Genomic DNA, 18,798 nt, shown 5'->3' on the forward strand with positions numbered 1-18,798 from the left:
TCGATTTGGGGAAATTACTTTATTACCGATCAACTCGGTTCACTTGGGTAAGTCGATATCATGGTGGGCGCAGGCTTTTCTACCTTGTGCTGGTTTTGGCTGAGAAGGGGTTAATTCTCCTCACTGTGGGGGTCGGCTACCTTTCCAGCTTCCCGCGCTCTGCCGCGAGGCGGGGGGGGCTGGGAGGGGCAGGGCCATGGTGGGGACGGCTGACCCCGACTGGCCAATGGCAGGTTCATTCCATACCACGTGACACCATGGCCAATATATTGAGGGGGGGCAGTGGCAGCGCGGAGGCGTCGGGTCGGCGGGCGGCTGCGGCGCGTGCGGTTTGTTTCGGCGGTTCGTTCCCCCTCACCCCTCCCTTCCCCCTCCCCCGGGGCTTTGCGCCTCTCGTTGTTCTCCTTTACATTGCATTTCTACTGTTGTTTCTTTTAATTTTAATTATTAAACTGTTCTTATCCCAACCCACGAGCGTTACCCTTCTGATTCTCTCCCCCATGTACCGGTGGGGAGTGAGCGAGCGACTGTGTGGGGCTGAGCTGCCGCTAAACCACAACAGGGCTGGATTGTCTACAGTGCCAGTCACTTTGCATTTCAATCCAGAGACATTCTCTTCCCCCTGGGGGCACTGAATACTGGTGAGCAGGGCTCGGTATGCATGGGCCAGACCCCAGCATGTTGCAGTTATCTGTGTCTCTCTGGAGCTCCCAGCGTAACAACATACTTTCTCCAAATATTCTACTAGTTTTTTAGGATTCTGTACTTGTTCGGGGGTGAAACTCCGAAACACTGGGGGTGCCCACTGCCCTAGGTATTTGCCCATGCTATCCCACATGCCCTGCCACTCGTAACTATCAAGCCTCGGGGCAGATTTCTGGGTGATATTCTTAAGTTGCTTAGTCAAAACCAAAACAACATGCCCAAAAACTACAATAAGTGCACCTTAACCACCCAAGGATGTTCAAGATACAAAAACGTTGTTGTACAAAGGCACAGACATCATAGAACAAAGTTGCAACGGTATTATTCTGTATTTCCTCCATATAAAATCTCTCAGAAGAGGAGGTATAATTGCTAATTGCCTCAACAAGGTGGCATCCGAAGTACAGTAACGGTTTCAGCAAAAACCCCAAATACCAGATAAAGGTGAAAACGAGTGTTTGTACAACAAATCTTGTAGGCAAAACATTACTAATCACAGCACAACACAGCAGACTCAACAAACCAACACTGATTTTTAACACCAACTGCAAAAAGTACAACATGGTGCTGTGACCAGCAGCTGTTGTTATCTCCAACCTTTGAGCCCCACGTTGGGCACCAAAATGACTGTTGTGGTTTAGCGGCAGCTCAGCCCCACACAGTCGCTCGCTCACTCTCCACAGGTAGATGGGGGAGATAATCAGAAGGGTAATGCTCGTGGGTTGGGATAAGAACAGTTTAATAATTAAAATTAAAAGAAATAACAGTAGAAATGCAGTGTAAAGGAGAACAACGAGAGGCGCAAAGCCCCGGGGGAGGGGGAAGGGAGGGGTGAGGGGGAAAGGAGGGGAGAGGGGGAACGAACCGCCGAAACAAACTGCACGCGCCACAGCCGCTTGCCGTTCACCACCCGACGCCGCGCTGCCACTGCCCCCCCTCAATATATTGGCCATGGTGTCACGTGGTATGGAATGAACCTGCCATTGGCCAGTCGGGGTCAGCCGTCCCCACCATGGCCCTGCCCCTCCCAGCCCCCCCCCCGCCACGCGGCAGAGCACGGGAAGCTGGAAAGGTAGCCGACCCCCACAGTGAGGAGAATTAACCCCTTCTCAGCAAAAACCAGCACACACCTACACCTTGATGACAGCTCTGATGTCCCTCCTGACCACCATACCCCTGTCAGGCTGGCGCAGGAGGGATTTCCTGCTGCGGCTGCAGGATACCATGAAATACCTGCGCTGCTGCCTGGAGGAGAAACGCCTTGACCACCTCTTCTTTGGCAATGAGAACATGCCCCAGGAGATCGTCTTGCCCCCTGCCTTCCAAACAGCTGAACCCCTCAACCTTTCCCAGGAAGGAATGCTAGTTAATTAAAACAAATTGCTGGTTAGGGAAGCTCTTCTCTCACGTTCCCCATGACCTTGGGCCGGCTGGAGTGGTAGACCTATTCAATGCTGCTTTTTCCTCAAGAGGGATGTGGAGAAGTGGCTGTAAGGAGTCATCACTGTAGTCTGCAGTTGTGGGAAACCAACAGGTCCAGCTATCAAGCAGTAACACTTCTCCACGGCTCTTAAATTGACAGGAGGGCTTCTGGTGGTCCAGTTCAACCTTCCTTTGGGACTGCCCCACGGCCACTTAATCTGTAGCTTTCAGGTACAGCAACAACAGGATCTATTAGGGTGCAGAGGGTTGTGGGGGGTTGGGGTGCAGTTTCCTGGGAAGGACTTACAGCAGAACCTAGGTATCATGGCACTCTGGACACTTGTGCCAGGGTACAGCGAGGGCCAGCCGCTCCCTCAGGGCCTGGAAGTCAGGAGCTGAGTGTGCTAAGACAAAGGCCTGTCCCACCACCTCCATCCAGGTAGTGGGGCAGGCCTGGAGACCCTTGGCAGGTTCACTCATGCCTGCAGATCATCAAGCAGGTTCACGGTGATGTGGCAGGGTGAGTTCAGGCCAGGAAGTCCATCTGCAGCTCAGGGCTGTGGGGACAAGGCCAGGCCGAGGCCAGGCTGGGATATTGGCCCACTGGTGGGCCTGGCTCAACGGAGCCCATGGCCAGGCCAGGCGAGGCTGGGGGAAGCTGGAAACTGACAACCTGAAGTGTCGCTCTGACAGGGACTGACAGCCCTGGTTTGAGCTGCAGGGGGATTCTGGGCCATGGACAGGGCGGAGGGAAGGCCTGGGGACGCTGGTCAGGGCCCTGGCAATCATGGAGGCAGCATACCTCGTAAGCCAGTTAATTAATACTTTTTGCTCCTAAGCTAGGAGAGACCCATGACACCGTTTAGGGACCAGGGAAAGAGAAGCGATGCAGACTTCTTGCACCTGTGTTATTTACACAGTCGATTGCAGGGAAACCCACGTAGTGACATCCAGTGGCAATGGAGTGCAGGGAGCATTTCCTGCCTGTGACATGACACGCTGAGACAGGGTTTTCTTATGCCGAGTCCTGCTCTTGCTCCTTTCCACTCCCATCACGCCCACAGTTCAGCCATTTCCTTTTTCTACATATGGTGTTAGCTATCTTGCTTCGTCCTTGTGCATTCCCTGTCCTTTGGCAGATTATAGCCTGAAATTAACTCCAGTTTAATGGAAAAGGTTATCAGTTGCCATGGAAATGCCTTACCATGTGATTGTGGTTGTACTTCCTGTTGTGCTTAGGGCTGAAACCATTAGACGAGCCTCGTTTTTACACTTGCTTACAGTCCTATAGATATCTGTTACTCAAAACTGTGGACAGAATGTTCAGTCTTCTAACACAGGTCATTTTGGTTTTTATGCTGTGATCTTATGCCAAGCTGTTAAACACTTATGCTAAAGCTTTCTGCAACAGACATCCTCAGACTTCCTGGTTTGTTATTTAAGAACTGCAAAGCCAAATTCCTGCTGACAACTATTAACTGTCAAGGAAATAGGTTGATTTCCATGAACGAAGAGAATGCTGAAGCTGGTCGCTTGCCTTTGCTGGCTGGCTGATACTGAGATAAGAGCTCTAGTATGCAGGAGGTATGGGCCGCTGTGCCAGGCAGCCTAGCACGGAAAAGTGCCCAATGCTGGGTGACTCCTGGCCTCAGTGTTAGCGACTGTAAACAGCACCTCCTTTTCCTCAGGGCTATACCTGCCACCACTAATAGCTCATCTGGGGATCTGTGCTGGCTCTTTCTTTGTTCATCGTATACATTAGGGATTCCAGTAATGCAGTTGATTGGTAATAAAGTAGTTGGTAATAAAGTAATAAATTAATGAAGTAATTTCCCCTAATCGAGTCACTGTTTTGCCAGTGATGGTAATTGCTGAGTGATCTCCCTGTCTTTATCGAAAAGCACTGCATTTTGTTGTCATTTTCTCCTCCTGCAGTGATGTGGAGCGGCAATGATTGAGCGGTTTGGTGAGACCTGGTGCCCAGCTGTGCTCAGCCACTGACAGTATCCATGGCACATGTCACGGGATCTTAGGTTTGGTGAGGGTTTCAGGGGTCTTTTGTCTGCTTTGTAAGGGGAGCCATTGGGCTGTCAAGCTATGGATGCTTGAAGCAGCTGTGAGTTGCTGCTCCGGGGTGGGGCCGAGGGGCGGGGCTGGCCGGCGGGCGTGCCCGTGATGCGCTCTGGTGCCTGTGACAGCAGAGGGGATGAGTCACAATGGGGGCGGTTATCAGGGGCGCCAGCAGGACGCCCTGCCCCAGTACAGCCTGGGCCAGCGGTGAGTGCGCACGCAGGCAGAGGCTGGGCTGGACGAGGGCCGGGGCAGAAGCGCGCGCCCCCGGTGGGGTGGGTTCTCACCCTGCATCGAGGGCACAGCCGCTCGTGGGAGCGCCTTGGGCAGGGCACGGTGATGCCGCTGCCGCGGGTGGGCGCAGGCCTTGCTGCCTCCCAGCTGCCTTGCCCCCTCTCCTACCTGCCCCCAGCTCCCCCCGCCACCACCTCCCTCCCTTCCAGCCACACTCAACCCCTTCTCTCCCTCCTCCCGCAGGCCATGGCTGCCACAGAATTCCTCATCCGGGTTCTGCTAGGGACCATTTGGTACCCGCAGAAGGTTCGTTATGAGCTGTATGAGGTCACACGCGAGCGCATGCAGCAACGCGCGCAGCTGCTGAGCTTGGAGATGTCTCGGCTGCTGCAGGAGCTGAAGCAGAGCAGCCAGAGGCAGAGGAGCCAGGTTCAGACGATCCAAGAGCCAAGCGTCATGACCTGGGGAGCTCTGCTCTTTGCTGCCTTGCAGCAGCGACAGTTCTGGGCCATTGCTGGAGTCCTGGTCCTGCTCTTTGGGCTCTGGTGGTGGCTCAGCAGAAGGAGCCATGAGACTGACACATGCAGCAAGAAAGGCAGTTGCAGAAAGAAGGGGCACAGGCAGGAGCAGGAAGAAAAACCCAGTGTTGCTCTGGATGTGGGCAGAATTTTGGCGGAGCGCCTTCTGGACGTGCCAGAATCATTCGTCATGGTGGAGGAGCTGGTGGATGAACTTCTGCGTACCTGCCGAAGACTCTGCAGGAATAGTTTCATGCCGTGACTGATGCCAGCCATTGGGGAGGGCAGTTTCTGCCAAGGCTGGAGTCCCCGTGAGGATGACGCTGTCTACCGCCTGCTCGTGCCCCTGCAGGCCCCCCCGCGGGCACACCTTCCACCTCGAGCTGGGCACTGACGAGGAGATGCCGGCAAGGAACTCCCGCCTCCGCGTGGAGCTGCACGAGGGAGCGGCTGGCGAAGGACATGCTGTGCTTCCTCCACCACCCCAAGGAGGAGCTGAGGAGAAATCAGGGTCCCAGCCTGCTAGGCACCCTCTGCACCGGCCCCTACCTAGACGTGGAGAAAACCACGCGCTGGTTCCAGATATTGGTACGTGCAGCCTGGCAGGTTTTGCCTCGGTCGCGACACAGCCGCCTCACAGTGCTGCCCTCCAGGCGCTCCTGCAAGCTCCGGGTTGTGGATGCTTCTGATAGTCTCCTCCTGATTGAGATGCTGTTTGGGGTGCAGCAAGGTGACTCGGACACCTTCCTGAGCATCGAGTAGGCAGAGGCCAGGCTTACCAGCAGCGGGACGTGGCCAGAGAGCTGTGCTATGGCAGAGGTGCCAAAATGCCAATAAATCACTTGTTGAACACACAAGCGCTGCGTCCCTGAGGTTCCATGCATCACTTTGCTGGGGAACGTGGGCGTGGGGTGCTGACAGCTCAGCTGCCACACAGTCGGCCAACATTTTGCAGAAGAGCGGGTGCAGTGCCCTCTGGTTTCAGTGATTCATTGGGCCTTGCCTTCCCAGGTGGTGCGGGCTAATCCTAGTAGGCGGCTTGGCATCACGCAGCTGCTCAATCCCTTGCCAACAGTGGGCAGGCTGAGTGCATGTGCAGGGTGAAAGGGGGAAGACTTGTGGGTTGAGAGAGGCCAGTTTAGCAGCAAAAGCTACGTGGCCAGGTAAAGCAAAACAAAGAATCCGTTCACTACTGCCTTGTTCTGCTGAGCAGACCTGCCTTTTCAGGAAGTGTTCACCTCCCTGCGGCTTGGGTTACCAGGAAACCTGCAAGCCTTGTACAGCGGCCCTCAGATTATTATCAAAGAGCCATAGAATAGCTCAAGTTGGAAGGGACCCATAAGGATCATTGTGTCCAACTCCCTGCTCCTTGCAGGGCTACCTAAAACTAAGTCATATGACTAAGAGCATCATCCAGACGCCCCTTGAACTCTGGCAGGCTTGATGCCGTGACCGCTTCCCCGGGGAGCCTGTTCCAGCGACCAGCCACCCTCTTAGTGAAGAACCTTTTCCTAATGTCCAATCTGAAATTCCCCTGACGCAGCGTCAGTCCATTTCCTCATGTCCTAGTGCTGGCCAGCTTGAACTCTAACCGAGCTTTGGCTGCACAGATTTTCCCCCTACAGTGGCAAGCCCCATCTCTGTCGTCTTCCCGTGTCGCCTCTCTTTCCTTGCTTCCAGTGTCTGTACACTTTCCTTCTCCACCTTTGTTCTTGAAGAGGATCCCTGTTCAGCCAAGCCGGCCCTCTGCCCCACTTGCTTGACTTCTGACACCTTGGAATTTGCCTGCTCCTGCGCTCTTAAGAGATGGCTCTTACAAAGTGGCCAGCATCCATGGACAGCCAATACCCGTGAAAGCAGATTCCCAGGGAACCTTACTAACTAGCTGCTTCAGCAGCCCCAAGTCAGCTCTCCCCGCATCCAGGCTCCAAGTTCTGTTGGCAGTTTTCCTCTATCGCCAACGCCTGGGAACTCCGTTACTTCGTGGTCACTGTGACCAAGACAGCCACCAATCACCACGTTGCCCACCAGTCCCTCTTTCTTTACAAGCAACACATCTAGGAGGGCACCTTTCCTGGTCGGCCCCCTTAGCACCTGCACCAAGAAGTTATCTTCAGTGTGCTTCAGGAATTTCCTGGACCTGTTTGCGTCCACTGTACGATATTCCCAGTTGACGCCTGGGAAGTTAAAACCACCCATAAGGAAGAGGGCAGTTGATCCAGAGATATCCCTTACTTCCTAGTCCAATAATTCATCGGTGGCATCGCCCTGGCTGGATGGTCAGTGGTAGGCTGCCACAAAAGCATCCGCTTTATTTGCTTTCCCCTTCACCCTTAGGCGGCGGCTCTCAACCATGCCGTCCCCAGCTGCAAGCCCTGTGTACAGTCCAGCCCCTCCTTTCCACCCAGTGCTACCCTGAGGCGCGGAAACAAACTCTACATCTCACGGAGAGTTATAAAGCAGGTAGGTTTATTGCAGCCCTGGGTGCAAGGGGGATCGCTCCCCCTGACTTGCACACCGCAAGTCCTGATGGACAAAGCTTATATTGCTCAGTTATATACATACGCATCAGATTTCCTGGCACTAATTATAATACTTGCCTCTTAATTACGCATGCATTTTAAGTCCCTTCTTCCACATATGGTCATGAGTTGGCCCATCCAGTAATCTTGCCAGTGTATTGCAAGGGGTGTTGGTTTCAACGGGTGTTCTGACTCTTATCTAGATGGAGATGTCCTTAGCTCCTTTTGTCTTGGTTTTGACTGGCACCTGCTGCTAGGTTGTTTGCATCCCCCCCAGGATGTTCCCCATCAGGCTTGGGAAGATTACATCCTTGGGTGCATTCTTGCCTGAGGCGCCTTACAGCAGTGGCAGTCTGAGGCTGTTGCCTGTTTGTCCTGGGTGCTTCTGAGGGGAACCTCAGGGATCACGGGGTGGTTTCCAGACAGGAGTTTGGTAGTTCTGCAGCGTCCTTATAACTTTGTTTAGGCACTTCTTGTCCTGACGCCCCTCTGACTCCCCCAAAGCAACAAGTTTCCGTCATCATGCAAGCTGTGCCTGTTACCTTACAGCCCAAGGCTACCTCATTATCCTGGCTGAGTTTTGGCTCCGGGCCCCAACATTTGTTGCGCTACACTAGATTGCATTGGTGACGTTTAGCTATGTATTCCCTGAATCAACCCCTCCCCCTCGCCTGCCCTGCCTCTCTCTCCTGAAGAGCCCGTAAGCGTCTGTCACGTCACGGCACACCAGTCACAGGACTCATCCCACCAGCTTTTGCGTACGCCGATGACGTTCTAGCTCTGGGACTGGGCCAAAGCTTCTAGCTCGTCTTCTTCATTCCTCCTGCTGTGCGCATTAGCGTAAAGATATTTCAGACGTGCTCCGCTGTACTCAGCACATCAGTCAGAGTGGTACGCGATGGTATCTTCCCCAACACCCTTTTTCTCTTAACCTAATTTATACTATTTTTTACCTTTCAGGTGGAGCTTGAGTGACTCTAGTCATACGCACCTTTATTATGATTGGTGTAAAGTTCCCTTGCTTTGCCCAGTGAGGGGTGGTTGCATCTTAGAGGCAGGTAGTGAAAGGACTAAACCCCTGACAGTCCCTGACTCAGACCTAATTGTACACATCCTTCTTGTCTTGTGGCTTCCTCCCTTGCAAAGACAGTGTTAGGTATTTGAAGAATGCCACTTGGTGCCTGATAGGATTAAAAGGACCTTGAATAAGCCCGTAAATTCGTCGATAACATAGACTCGGGACATCAGTGCCGAGATAAGCATCAGCCTCTTGTGATAGTCCAAGGCCAAAGGACTGATGAGATCATTCAATGACTATATATAGGCAAAGGAAACCCAAAGTTCAACCATCGGACAGGTGAGGAAGACCATCGGAGACCACTGGAGGACCCCCGAAGACCACTAAAAAGACAACTATGCACGCGGATTGAACTTTTACATACGTTAATGAATCCTCGGGAACCTTATGACTATGCATGACTTTATAGCATAATAATCTTTGGAAGTTTACCGAATCACTGGAGCACTCATGGTGGAGCAATCCCCAGTGCTGCCCAGCGCTGTAATAAAGAATGCCTGCTTAATAGTGACTTTGTTGCTATTGAGTTTTATTTTGGGAACTTTCTGGATACTCCGCTTCCTCTTACGGGGAGGCTCGGACTTTGAAGGATAGTATCCGCAAACTTTTGTATCAGTAGCTTTTGGGACGGAGGTGTGTTTTGGTATTATAATGATAAAAAGGACAGCATTTTGTCAAAACCATGACAGACTGTTGGCTCAGGGTAGCAAACGTGCAGTGTACCAGCTCCATGGTCACGGAGCCTGGGCAAACGTGCAGTGTACCAGCTCCGTGGTCACGGAGCCTGGCCATGGTGTCTCCACACCGTTCCACCCTCCTCCGGACAAATCCTCCTAGAGTCAGAACACCAAGTTCTCCTGGCATCGCTGACATCTAAGGTTACGAGCCTAGGGGACTTCCATGGAATGGATTGCTCACCTGTCAGCCGCACGCTACCCTGCAAGACTCTTCCATGCTGTACCTTTTCTAAAAACATAAGTTTAATTTCTAAGTCACCCCCACCGATTATTCCACACATCTTCCACTGGGTCAGGTTGCTCGGCGCCCCGTCCAACCTGACCTTGAATGTTTCCAGGGGTGGGGCATCTACCACCTCTCTGGGCAACCTGTTCCACTGTTTCGCCACACTCATAGTAAAAAGCTTTTTCCTTATATCCAGTCTAAATCTACCCTCCTCCAGTTTCAAACCGTTACCCCTTGTCCTGTCACAACAGGCCTCGCTAAAGACGTTGCCTTTTAAGTACCTCCAGACACGGTGGCTCAGCCACTTCCCTGGGCAGCCTGTTCCAATGCTAGACAGCCCTTCTGGTGAAGACGTTTCTCCCAATATCCAGTCTAGAGCTCCCTGGCACACCTCGAGGCCATTTCCTCTTGACCTATCACTTGTTACCTGGGAGAAGAGACGTACACCCACCTCGCCGCAGCCTCGTTTCAGGTAGCTGTAGAGAGCGATAACGCCTCCCCTCAGCCTCCTTTTCTCCAGGCTAAACAACCCCAGCTCCTTCAGCTGCTCCTCATAAGAGTTGTGCTCCGGACCCTTCACCAGAGGAAAACACTGCTTGTGCTCCTGATCCCTTAGCCAGTCGTCCCAAGGCCCTGAAGTCTCCTTCGATCGCTCTTGGATTTCTAATTGCAACTTCATCGCTGCCTACATGAAAAGGCAATAATGGATAATAATCCAACGGCTGTACCACCCGTGCCGTGGGGAGTACACACAACAAACTTAGCTTCCGTGTGGGCACAGACGTGGAGAAATGTATCTAATAATACTGTGACTTGGTACGACAAGGAAGGGACATACGCTCTGCGGTGGACACAGGCTAACGCACAATCAATCGCTGCAACATAGGCAAACCCGGGGGGCAAGGGAAATTATATCGTATACATTAGGGATTCCAGTAATGCAGTTTTATACAAGCTCATCCATGCTGTTGACAAAATCAAAGAAAAGACTCCCCCCACCATCAGCAGTGCCCCTTCAACAATCTTTGGACAATGCTTTCGTTACTGATAGTTGCACCTGAACGCCTCCAGAGCAATGGAAACACCTGCATATAAGGTCTCTCACCTGCACAACAAGGTCACCAAGGCCATTTGGTCCTCACCGTCACAGTCAGAGTAACAGAGAGAATCTGAGTTGGGAGAGACTCTGGAGGTCTTATGAATCACAGAACCATAGAACCATTAAGGTTGGAAAAGACCCTTAAGATCAAGTCCAACCATCAACCCAACACGCCCAGGCCTCCTAAACCATATCCCAAAGTGCCACGGATCTGTACATTTTTTGAACACCTCCAGAGACGGTGACGCAACCACCTCTCTGGGCAGCCTGTTCCAACGCTTAGCCACTCTTTCAGTAAAGACATTTTTCCTAATATCCAATCTAACTCTCCCCTGATGCAGCTTGAGACCATTTCCTCTCATCCTGTCACTAGTTACTTGGGAGAAGAGACCAACACCCACCTCACTACAGCCTCCTTTCAGGTAGCTGTAGAGAGCGATAAGGTCTCCCCTCAGCCTCCTCTGCTCCAGGCTAAACAACCCCAGTTCCCTCATCTGCCTCTCATAAGACTTGTTCTCCAGACCCTTCACCAGCTTCAATCCTCTTCTTTGGACACGCTCCAGCACCTCAATGTCTTCCTTGCAGTGAGGGTCCCAAATCTGAGCACAGTATTTGAGGTGCGGCCTCACCAGTGCTGTGTACAGGGGGATGATCATTGCCCTAGTCCTGCTGGCCACACTACTGCTGATACAAGCCAGGATGCTGTTGGCCTTCTTGGCCACCTGGGCACACTGCTGGCTCATGTTCAGCCGGCTGTCGACCAGCACCCCCAGGTCCTTTTCCGCTGGGCAGCTTTCCAGCCACTCTTCCCCAAGCCTGTAGCGCTGCATGGGTTTGTTGTGACCCAGGTGCAGGACCCAGCACTGAGCCTTGCTAAACCTCATACAGTTGACCTTGGCCCATCGATCCAGCCTGTCCTGATCCCTCTGTAGAGCCTTCCTACTGTTTAAATAACTAAAGGGTTAAACTTGCAGCTCGAGCTGTTAATAACCTAAACCCACATCCTGAGAAACACAAACGACTCAATGAGCCAACCTGTGAAAGGAATTTAAGGTTCACGAGCAGAGAAACTTCAGGGACTGATAACAGAAAGAAACATTCTCCACAAGGAAGACAGAGGGATCCACAATCATGAAACAATAAAACCAGTGAGAGTCACAGTAACTGGGGGAAAGGTAATTCCGGGAGGGGCAGATCGTGACCACTGACTCAGTTGAGGGATGAAAGGACCAATCCCTGCCCCCTCCCTGAACCCTGCCCCCCGCCCCCCCCCCCCCAACTCCTCTTGAGCATGTGCAGTGAATTAAAGTCACACTGTAGCTTTAAACTTAAGCGAAGAAGATGCAGACCAATGGAAGAAGGGGACGCCCAGTCAGGACAATGATTCTGTATTAGATAGGCATGGTGTGTTAACTTTCATGTATAAATGTCAAAATTGAACTCGACTAGGTGTGCATGTTAGGAGGAATTATCCCCCATTCAGCTGGTGCCAAATAAAGTAATCCTCCTCTTTAACACGCCTGGTCTTAATGAGTTTTATTCCCGGCTTTTGGTGACACTACCCTCGAGCAGATCAACGGTCCTGCCCAACTTGGTGTCATCTGCAAAATTACTGGGGGTGCACTCGATCCCCTCTCCCAGATTACTGATAAACAAGACTGGCCCCAACACTGAGCCCTGGGGAACCCAGCCTGTGACCAGCTGCCAGCTGGATTTAGCTCCATTCAACACAACTCTCTGGGCTCAGCCATCCAGCCAGTTTTTTACCCAGTGAAGACTACACCTGTCTAAGCCATGGCCTGCCAGCTTCTCTAGGATGATGCCGTGGGAGACAGTATCAAAGGCTTTGCTAATGTCCAGGTAGACAACATCCACAGCCTCTCCCTCATCCACTAGGTGAGTCACCTGGTCATAGAAGCAGATCATGTTGGTGAGGCAGGACATGCCTTTCATGAAGCCATGCTGGCTGGGCCTGATTCCCTGGTTGTCCTGCACTTACCTGGTGAGCTCACTCAAGGTGAACCACTCCATAACCTCCCCTGCTACCGAGGTCAAGCTGACAGGCTTGTAGTTCCCTGATCCTCCTTCCAGCCCTTCTTGTAGATGGGCGTCACACTGGCAAGCCTCCAGTCATCTGGGACCTCCCCTGTTAACCAGGACTGCTGGTAAATGATGGAGAGTGGCGAGTTCCTCCGCCAGCTCCCTCAGTAGTCTTGGGTGGATCCCATCCGGCCCCATAGGCTTGTGAGTGTCCAGGTGGCTCAGCAGGTCGTAAACTGCTTCCTCCTGGATTATGGGGGGCTTATTCCGCACCTCATCCCTGCCTACCAGCTCAGGGGGCTGAATACCATGGGGATATCTGGTGTGACTATTAAAGACTGAGGCAAAGAAGGCATTAAGTACCTCAGCATTTTCCTTATCCTTGGTGGCAATGTTCCTCCCCCACATTTAATAGAGGATGGAGGTTCTCTTTGGTTCTCTCTTTGTTGTTAACATATTTGTAAAAACATTTTTTGTTATCTCTTACAACAGTGGCTAGACTGAGTTCTGGCTGGGCTTTTGCCATTCTAATTTTCTCTCTGCATGACCTAACAAGATCCCTGTACTCTTCTCGAGTTCCTGCCCCTTCTTCCAAAAGTGGTAAGCTCTCCCTATTTTCCTGAGTGCAGCAAAAGCTCTCTGTTCAGCCAGGCTGGTTGTCTTCCCCGCCAGTTCGTCTTGCAGCACATGGGGACAGCCTGCTCCTGCACCCGCAAACTCCCTTCTTGAAGAATGCCCAGCCTTCCTGGACTCCCTTCAGGACTTCCTCTCAAGGGGCTCTCTCAACCAGTGCCCTAAACAGGCCAAAGTCTGCCCTCCAGAAGTCCAAGGCAGCGGTACTTTAGTACTCAAAGCAGGGCTAACACCAAAGTCAGGACATGTCGTTCAGGGTATTGTCCAGCTGAACTTTTAACATTGCCAAAGCAGGACGTTCCCTACCCTCTCTGGCTACCTCTTCCAGGGCTTACCTGCTTTCATGGCATACCTCACTTGGTGCAATGTGTGACCATTGCCTTACTTTCTCTTTCACTGTGCATCCCCGAGGCAAGACAGGCTCTGGATAGTGGAAGCCAGCACTTAGATCTCCCTCAGCCTTCCTTCCTGGAGAGATGTGGTGCTCGATGAACCTGCTAGGTAAGAGTTTTCATTGGCTTAAAAGCTCAAAGGTACACAAAGCTCCAAGAAAAAAGCAACGGGTTAATGAGGAGCGGTCATCACGCTGTCATTAACTGTAGCTCAGAGCTTGTTCTTTGAAGCTGGAGGGTTGCAAAGCTCCAAACAAGAATATCATGGATCTATTCAAATGGCAAAATTCACATAGGACATCTTACTCAAACAACATGCTCCTCTTCTTGCCAATGTGCTTTACCGCTTTGAACCAGCAAAGATGTATGGTAACGGCAGTGTTATTATGGCCATTTTGCAGAAAAACAAACTTTTGAGGGGGAAAAGTCAGGCCAGAGAGTGAAAACCACTGTTGTGAAAGACACAGAGGTAGCACCTCATCTCGATTTTAACTTCATTTTCCAAAGATCCGTCATTAGGCGAGGAGGCTTCTGGTAGCTTTGCGCTACCATCTGGTCATAGAACAACAGGTCGTGTTCCGCACCATCTGAATGAAAACAAGAAGGCTGGGCTTCTTTAGCACTCAGATATAGTCAGTTCTCATAAACGTGGCGTGGACTGCACAAGTGCATGCCCTGAATTGGAGACCTCTCAAAAGCTTTCTCTAACCCTGCTGCACATGTTAAGTTTCCCTTGTCAAGGTGGCGGGAACCCGAGCTTGCAGGTCACGAGAGGGTGTGGCGAATGAGTGTCGAGCTCGTACAGGAGCCAGAGCCCTGCTCGGCAGTCGTGACGCTTGTCCCCTGTGCAAAGGGCTCCCCACTCGGACAGCGTGATACCCACGTCACTGAGGAGGCCCCAGGGCAATGCTGTGGGGCTCCCAGGGCTTGGTTTGCATATGGCTGCAAAGGCAGCCGCTTCAGGCTCCTTGTGGCCCACAGGCAGTGTGGACAGCTGTGGAGGGTGACAAATGATCCCGACGGGCCCAAGGCAGGAGCACAGAGAGGCTGGTGATCCTCAGTTACAGAATCAGTGAAACCAGAGCCCGCTGCATCAGCTCTTCTGCAAAATGCTCCCTGACTCTGTGGCAGCTGAGCCGTCAGCAGCCTATGCCCGTGTTGCCCGACAAAATGGTGCACAGATACTCGCAGATTCAGCGTTTGTTCAAAGACGTCATTTATGGGCACTTTTGCACACAGTAAAAGTTCCAAAGGAACGGACTCTCTCAAAGAGGGAAGGCGGTCGCTGTCGAGGTGGTACCGGAGACTGTCGCAAGCCTCCTTGCAACAGCCCCTTCAGCTGCATGGGGTCCCACTCCCCAGAGCGTGCTTTTGCTGTGCAGGAAAGGTGCGGCAGCAATTCCCAATACAGCAGGAGGAAAGTCATCTTTGTCACTACTGCAGTTGTCACCGGCTGCTGCGCTGGGGAGACCGTTAAGAGGAGAAAGCTGCTGATCTTGGCAGAGGGCTGCTGCACAGGGTTTGCCCTTTCCTTTCTGTGTCCCACATTCTCCCCTCTTTTTTCCCTGCAGTAGGAGGTCACTGTCTGCCGTTGGCTGTGAGCCCTGCAAACACAGCTCTGGAAGACCTCTTTCAGTTTCCATAGAAGAGCAGTCTCGTGAGCCGATCTTCCAGCTCATAGAAGTCGTGCAGTGCCTCAGCATGGGCGGCTGGATCCTGTGCCAGGTGCTGGAAGAGGTTGGGTGGCTCGGCCGCTTGTAAAGCTGGGGGCAAGACGATCTCCTGGGGCATGTTCTCATTGCCAAAGAAGAAGTGGTCAAGGCGTTTCTCCTCCAGGCAGCAGCGCAGGTATCGCATGATATCCTGCAGCCGCAGCAGGAAATCCCTCCTGCGCCAGCCTGACAGGGGTATGGTGGTCAGGAGGTGCATCACAGCTGTCTTCAAGGTGTAGGTGGAAAAGCCTGTGCCCACCATGGCACGAGCGCAGAGCTGCAGGCATTTGAGGTGGAAGCTGTCACGCGGGACCTGCCGGGCCATGTGCCTGAAGAACTTCATCTCAGCCACAGCGTAGCTCTCCAGCCACATCGTGCTTGGGGTGAGGATATCCTCTGTACTCTGGCTGCTCAGGAAGATGTCCGAGTCGCCTTGCTGCACACCCAACGTGATCTCAATAAAGAGGGTCCTCCTGGAGGCATTAGTCAGCTGCAGCTTGCAGGAGCGACTGGAGGGCAGCACCTTCATATTGTAGCGACCGGACAGAGGCATCAGCATCCAGGCTGACCTCAGAAATTGCTGGAACCAGTGGGCAGTTTTCTGCACATCTAGGTAGGAGCCTGTGCAGAGGGTGTCTAGGAGGCTGGGGTCCTGATTCCTCCTCAGCTCCTCCTCGGGGTGGTGGAGGAAGCACAGCAAGTTCTCCACAAGCTGCGCTCTCATGCAGGTGCACACCAGCTCCACGCGGATGCAGGAAACCTTCGCCGGCGGTTCCCCCACGGTGCTCAGCTCGAGCTGGAAGGCATGCCCACGGGGGGCCTGCAGGGGCACGAGCAGGCAGTAGACAGCATCGTCCCCGTGGGGACTCCAACCTTCAAAGGCGCTGCCCACCTTGATGGCTGGCTGCAGCACTGGAGAGAAACTAGCTGACCATTGACCTTGGGAGACATGGAGGAGGTCACCCGCCAGCTCCTCCACCACACGTCGCCGGTAGGCCAGGTTCTGCACTGGCCACTGGATGCGCTTTGCAAAAGTCCTACCCAGATCCCTCTCATCATCAGGACCTTCTCCATCACTTTCTTCCTCCTCCTGCTCCTCTTCCTGCTCCTCTTCTTCCTCCTGCTCCCTGTCACTACTGGAGCTCTCCTCATTGCTTGAGCTCTGCTCATCACTGCTGCCGTCCTGTTCACGGCTCCTTTTCCTGAGCCACCACCGGAGCCCAGAGAGCAGGACCAGGACTCCAGCAATGGCCCAGAACTGCCACTGCTGCAAGGCAGCAAAGAGCAGGGCTCCCCAGGCCATGCTGCTCGGCTCCTGGGTATTCGGCTCCTGGCTGCTCTGCTCCAGCTCCTGCAGCAGCCGAGACATCTCCAAGCTCAGCAGCCGTGCACGTTGCTGCATGCGCTCGCGCGTGGTCTCATCCAGCTCATCACCGACCTTCTGCGGGTACCAAATGGTCCCTAGCAGAACCCGGATGAGGAATTCTGTGGCAGCCATGGCCTGCGGGAGGAGGGAGAGAAGGGGTTGAGTGTGGCTGGAAGGGAGGGAGGTGGTGGCGGGGGGAGCTGGGGGCAGGTAGGAGAGGGGGCAAGGCAGCTGGGAGGCAGCAAGGCCTGCGCCCACCCGCGGCAGCGGCATCACCGTGCCCTGCCCAAGGCGCTCCCACGAGCGGCTGTGCCCTCGATGCAGGGTGAGAACCCACCCCACCGGGGGCGCGCGCTTCTGCCCCGGCCCTCGTCCAGCCCAGCCTCTGCCTGCGTGCGCACTCACCGCTGGCCCAGGCTGTACTGGGGCAGGGCGTCCTGCTGGCGCCCCTTATAACCGCCCCCATTGTGACTCGTCCCCTCTGCTGTCACAGGCGCCAGAGCGCATCACGGGCACGCCCGCCGGCCAGCCCCGCCCCTCGGCCCCACCCCGGAGCAGCAACTCACAGCTGCTTCAAGCATCCATAGCTTGACAGCCCAATGGCTCCCCTTACAAAGCAGACAAAAGACCCCTGAAACCCTCACCAAACCTAAGATCCCGTGACATGTGCCATGGATACTGTCAGTGGCTGAGCACAGCTGGGCACCAGGTCTCACCAAACCGCTCAATCATTGCCGCTCCACATCACTGCAGGAGGAGAAAATGACAACAAAATGCAGTGCTTTTCGATAAAGACAGGGAGATCACTCAGCAATTACCATCACTGGCAAAACAGTGACTCGATTAGGGGAAATTACTTCATTAATTTATTACTTTATTACCAACTACTTTATTACCAATCAACTGCATTACTGGAATCCCTAATGTATACGATGAACAAAGAAAGAGCCAGCACAGATCCCCAGATGAGCTATTAGTGGTGGCAGGTATAGCCCTGAGGAAAAGGAGGTGCTGTTTACAGTCGCTAACACTGAGGCCAGGAGTCACCCAGCATTGGGCACTTTTCCGTGCTAGGCTGCCTGGCACAGCGGCCCATACCTCCTGCATACTAGAGCTCTTATCTCAGTATCAGCCAGCCAGCAAAGGAAAGCGACCAGCTTCAGCATTCTCTTCGTTCATGGAAATCAACCTATTTCCTTGACAGTTAATAGTTATCGGCAGGAATTTGGCTTTGCAGTTCTTAAATAACAAACCAGGAAGTCTGAGGATGTCTGTTGCAGAAAGCTTTAGCATAAGTGTTTAACAGCTTGGCATAAGATCACAGCATAAAAACCAAAATGACCTGTGTTAGAAGACTGAACATTCTGTCCACAGTTTTGAGTAACAGATATCTATAGAACTGTAAGCAAGTGTAAAAACGAGGCTCGTCTAATGGTTTCAGCCCTAAGCACAACAGGAAGTACAACCACAATCACATGGTAAGGCATTTCCATGGCAACTGATAACCTTTTCCATTAAACTGGAGTTAATTTCAGGCTATAATCTGCCAAAGGACAGGGAATGCACAAGGACGAAGCAAGATAGCTAACACCATATGTAGAAAAAGGAAATGGCTGAACTGTGGGCGTGATGGGAGTGGAAAGGAGCAAGAGCAGGACTCGGCATAAGAAAACCCTGTCTCAGCGTGTCATGTCACAGGCAGGAAATGCTCCCTGCACTCCATTGCCACTGGATGTCACTACGTGGGTTTCCCTGCAATCGACTGTGTAAATAACACAGGTGCAAGAAGTCTGCATCGCTTCTCTTTCCCTGGTCCCTAAACGGTGTCATGGGTCTCTCCTAGCTTAGGAGCAAAAAGTATTAATTAACTGGCTTACGAGGTACGCTGCCTCCATGATTGCCAGGGCCCTGACCAGCGTCCCCAGGCCTTCCCTCCGCCCTGTCCATGGCCCAGAATCCCCCTGCAGCTCAAACCAGGGCTGTCAGTCCCTGTCAGAGCGACACTTCAGGTTGTCAGTTTCCAGCTTCCCCCAGCCTCGCCTGG

The 18,798-nt window shown here is 53.0% G+C and overlaps 1 protein-coding gene and 1 pseudogene across 2 annotated transcripts; one reads left to right on the plus strand and one right to left on the minus strand.

The window, feature by feature from the left end:
* The window catches only part of LOC142062143 (inositol 1,4,5-trisphosphate receptor-interacting protein-like 1), a 54,558-nt pseudogene extending 48,794 nt beyond the window's left edge, over nucleotides 1-5,764 (plus strand).
* A 9,216-nt stretch (nucleotides 5,765-14,980) lies between these two features.
* On the minus strand, nucleotides 14,981-17,516 carry LOC142061722 (inositol 1,4,5-trisphosphate receptor-interacting protein-like 1). 2 transcript variants are annotated; one of them, XM_075103094.1, is made up of 2 exons: nucleotides 17,404-17,516; nucleotides 14,981-16,889 (listed from the first exon to the last, which is right to left on the minus strand). In XM_075103094.1, the coding sequence occupies exon 2, from the start codon at nucleotides 16,884-16,886 to the stop codon at nucleotides 15,309-15,311; it is 1,578 nt and encodes a 525-aa protein (XP_074959195.1). In that variant the 5' UTR covers nucleotides 16,887-16,889; nucleotides 17,404-17,516; the 3' UTR covers nucleotides 14,981-15,308. The 2 variants fall into 2 exon arrangements, with proteins under 2 accessions (XP_074959195.1, XP_074959194.1); XM_075103093.1 differs by having other exon boundaries at nucleotides 17,399-17,516.
* Between the last annotated feature and the right edge of the window lie 1,282 nt (nucleotides 17,517-18,798).

Source organism: Phalacrocorax aristotelis, chromosome 9 (genome assembly GCF_949628215.1).
Source record: "Phalacrocorax aristotelis chromosome 9, bGulAri2.1, whole genome shotgun sequence".
In the NCBI taxonomy this organism is placed as follows: domain Eukaryota; kingdom Metazoa; phylum Chordata; class Aves; order Suliformes; family Phalacrocoracidae; genus Phalacrocorax; species Phalacrocorax aristotelis.

Bases quoted from the DNA above. Each gene is read 5' to 3' on its own strand.
- LOC142061722 (XM_075103094.1), bottom strand. From the start codon at position 16,886: ATGGCTGCCACAGAATTCCTCATCCGGGTTCTGCTAGGGACCATTTGG.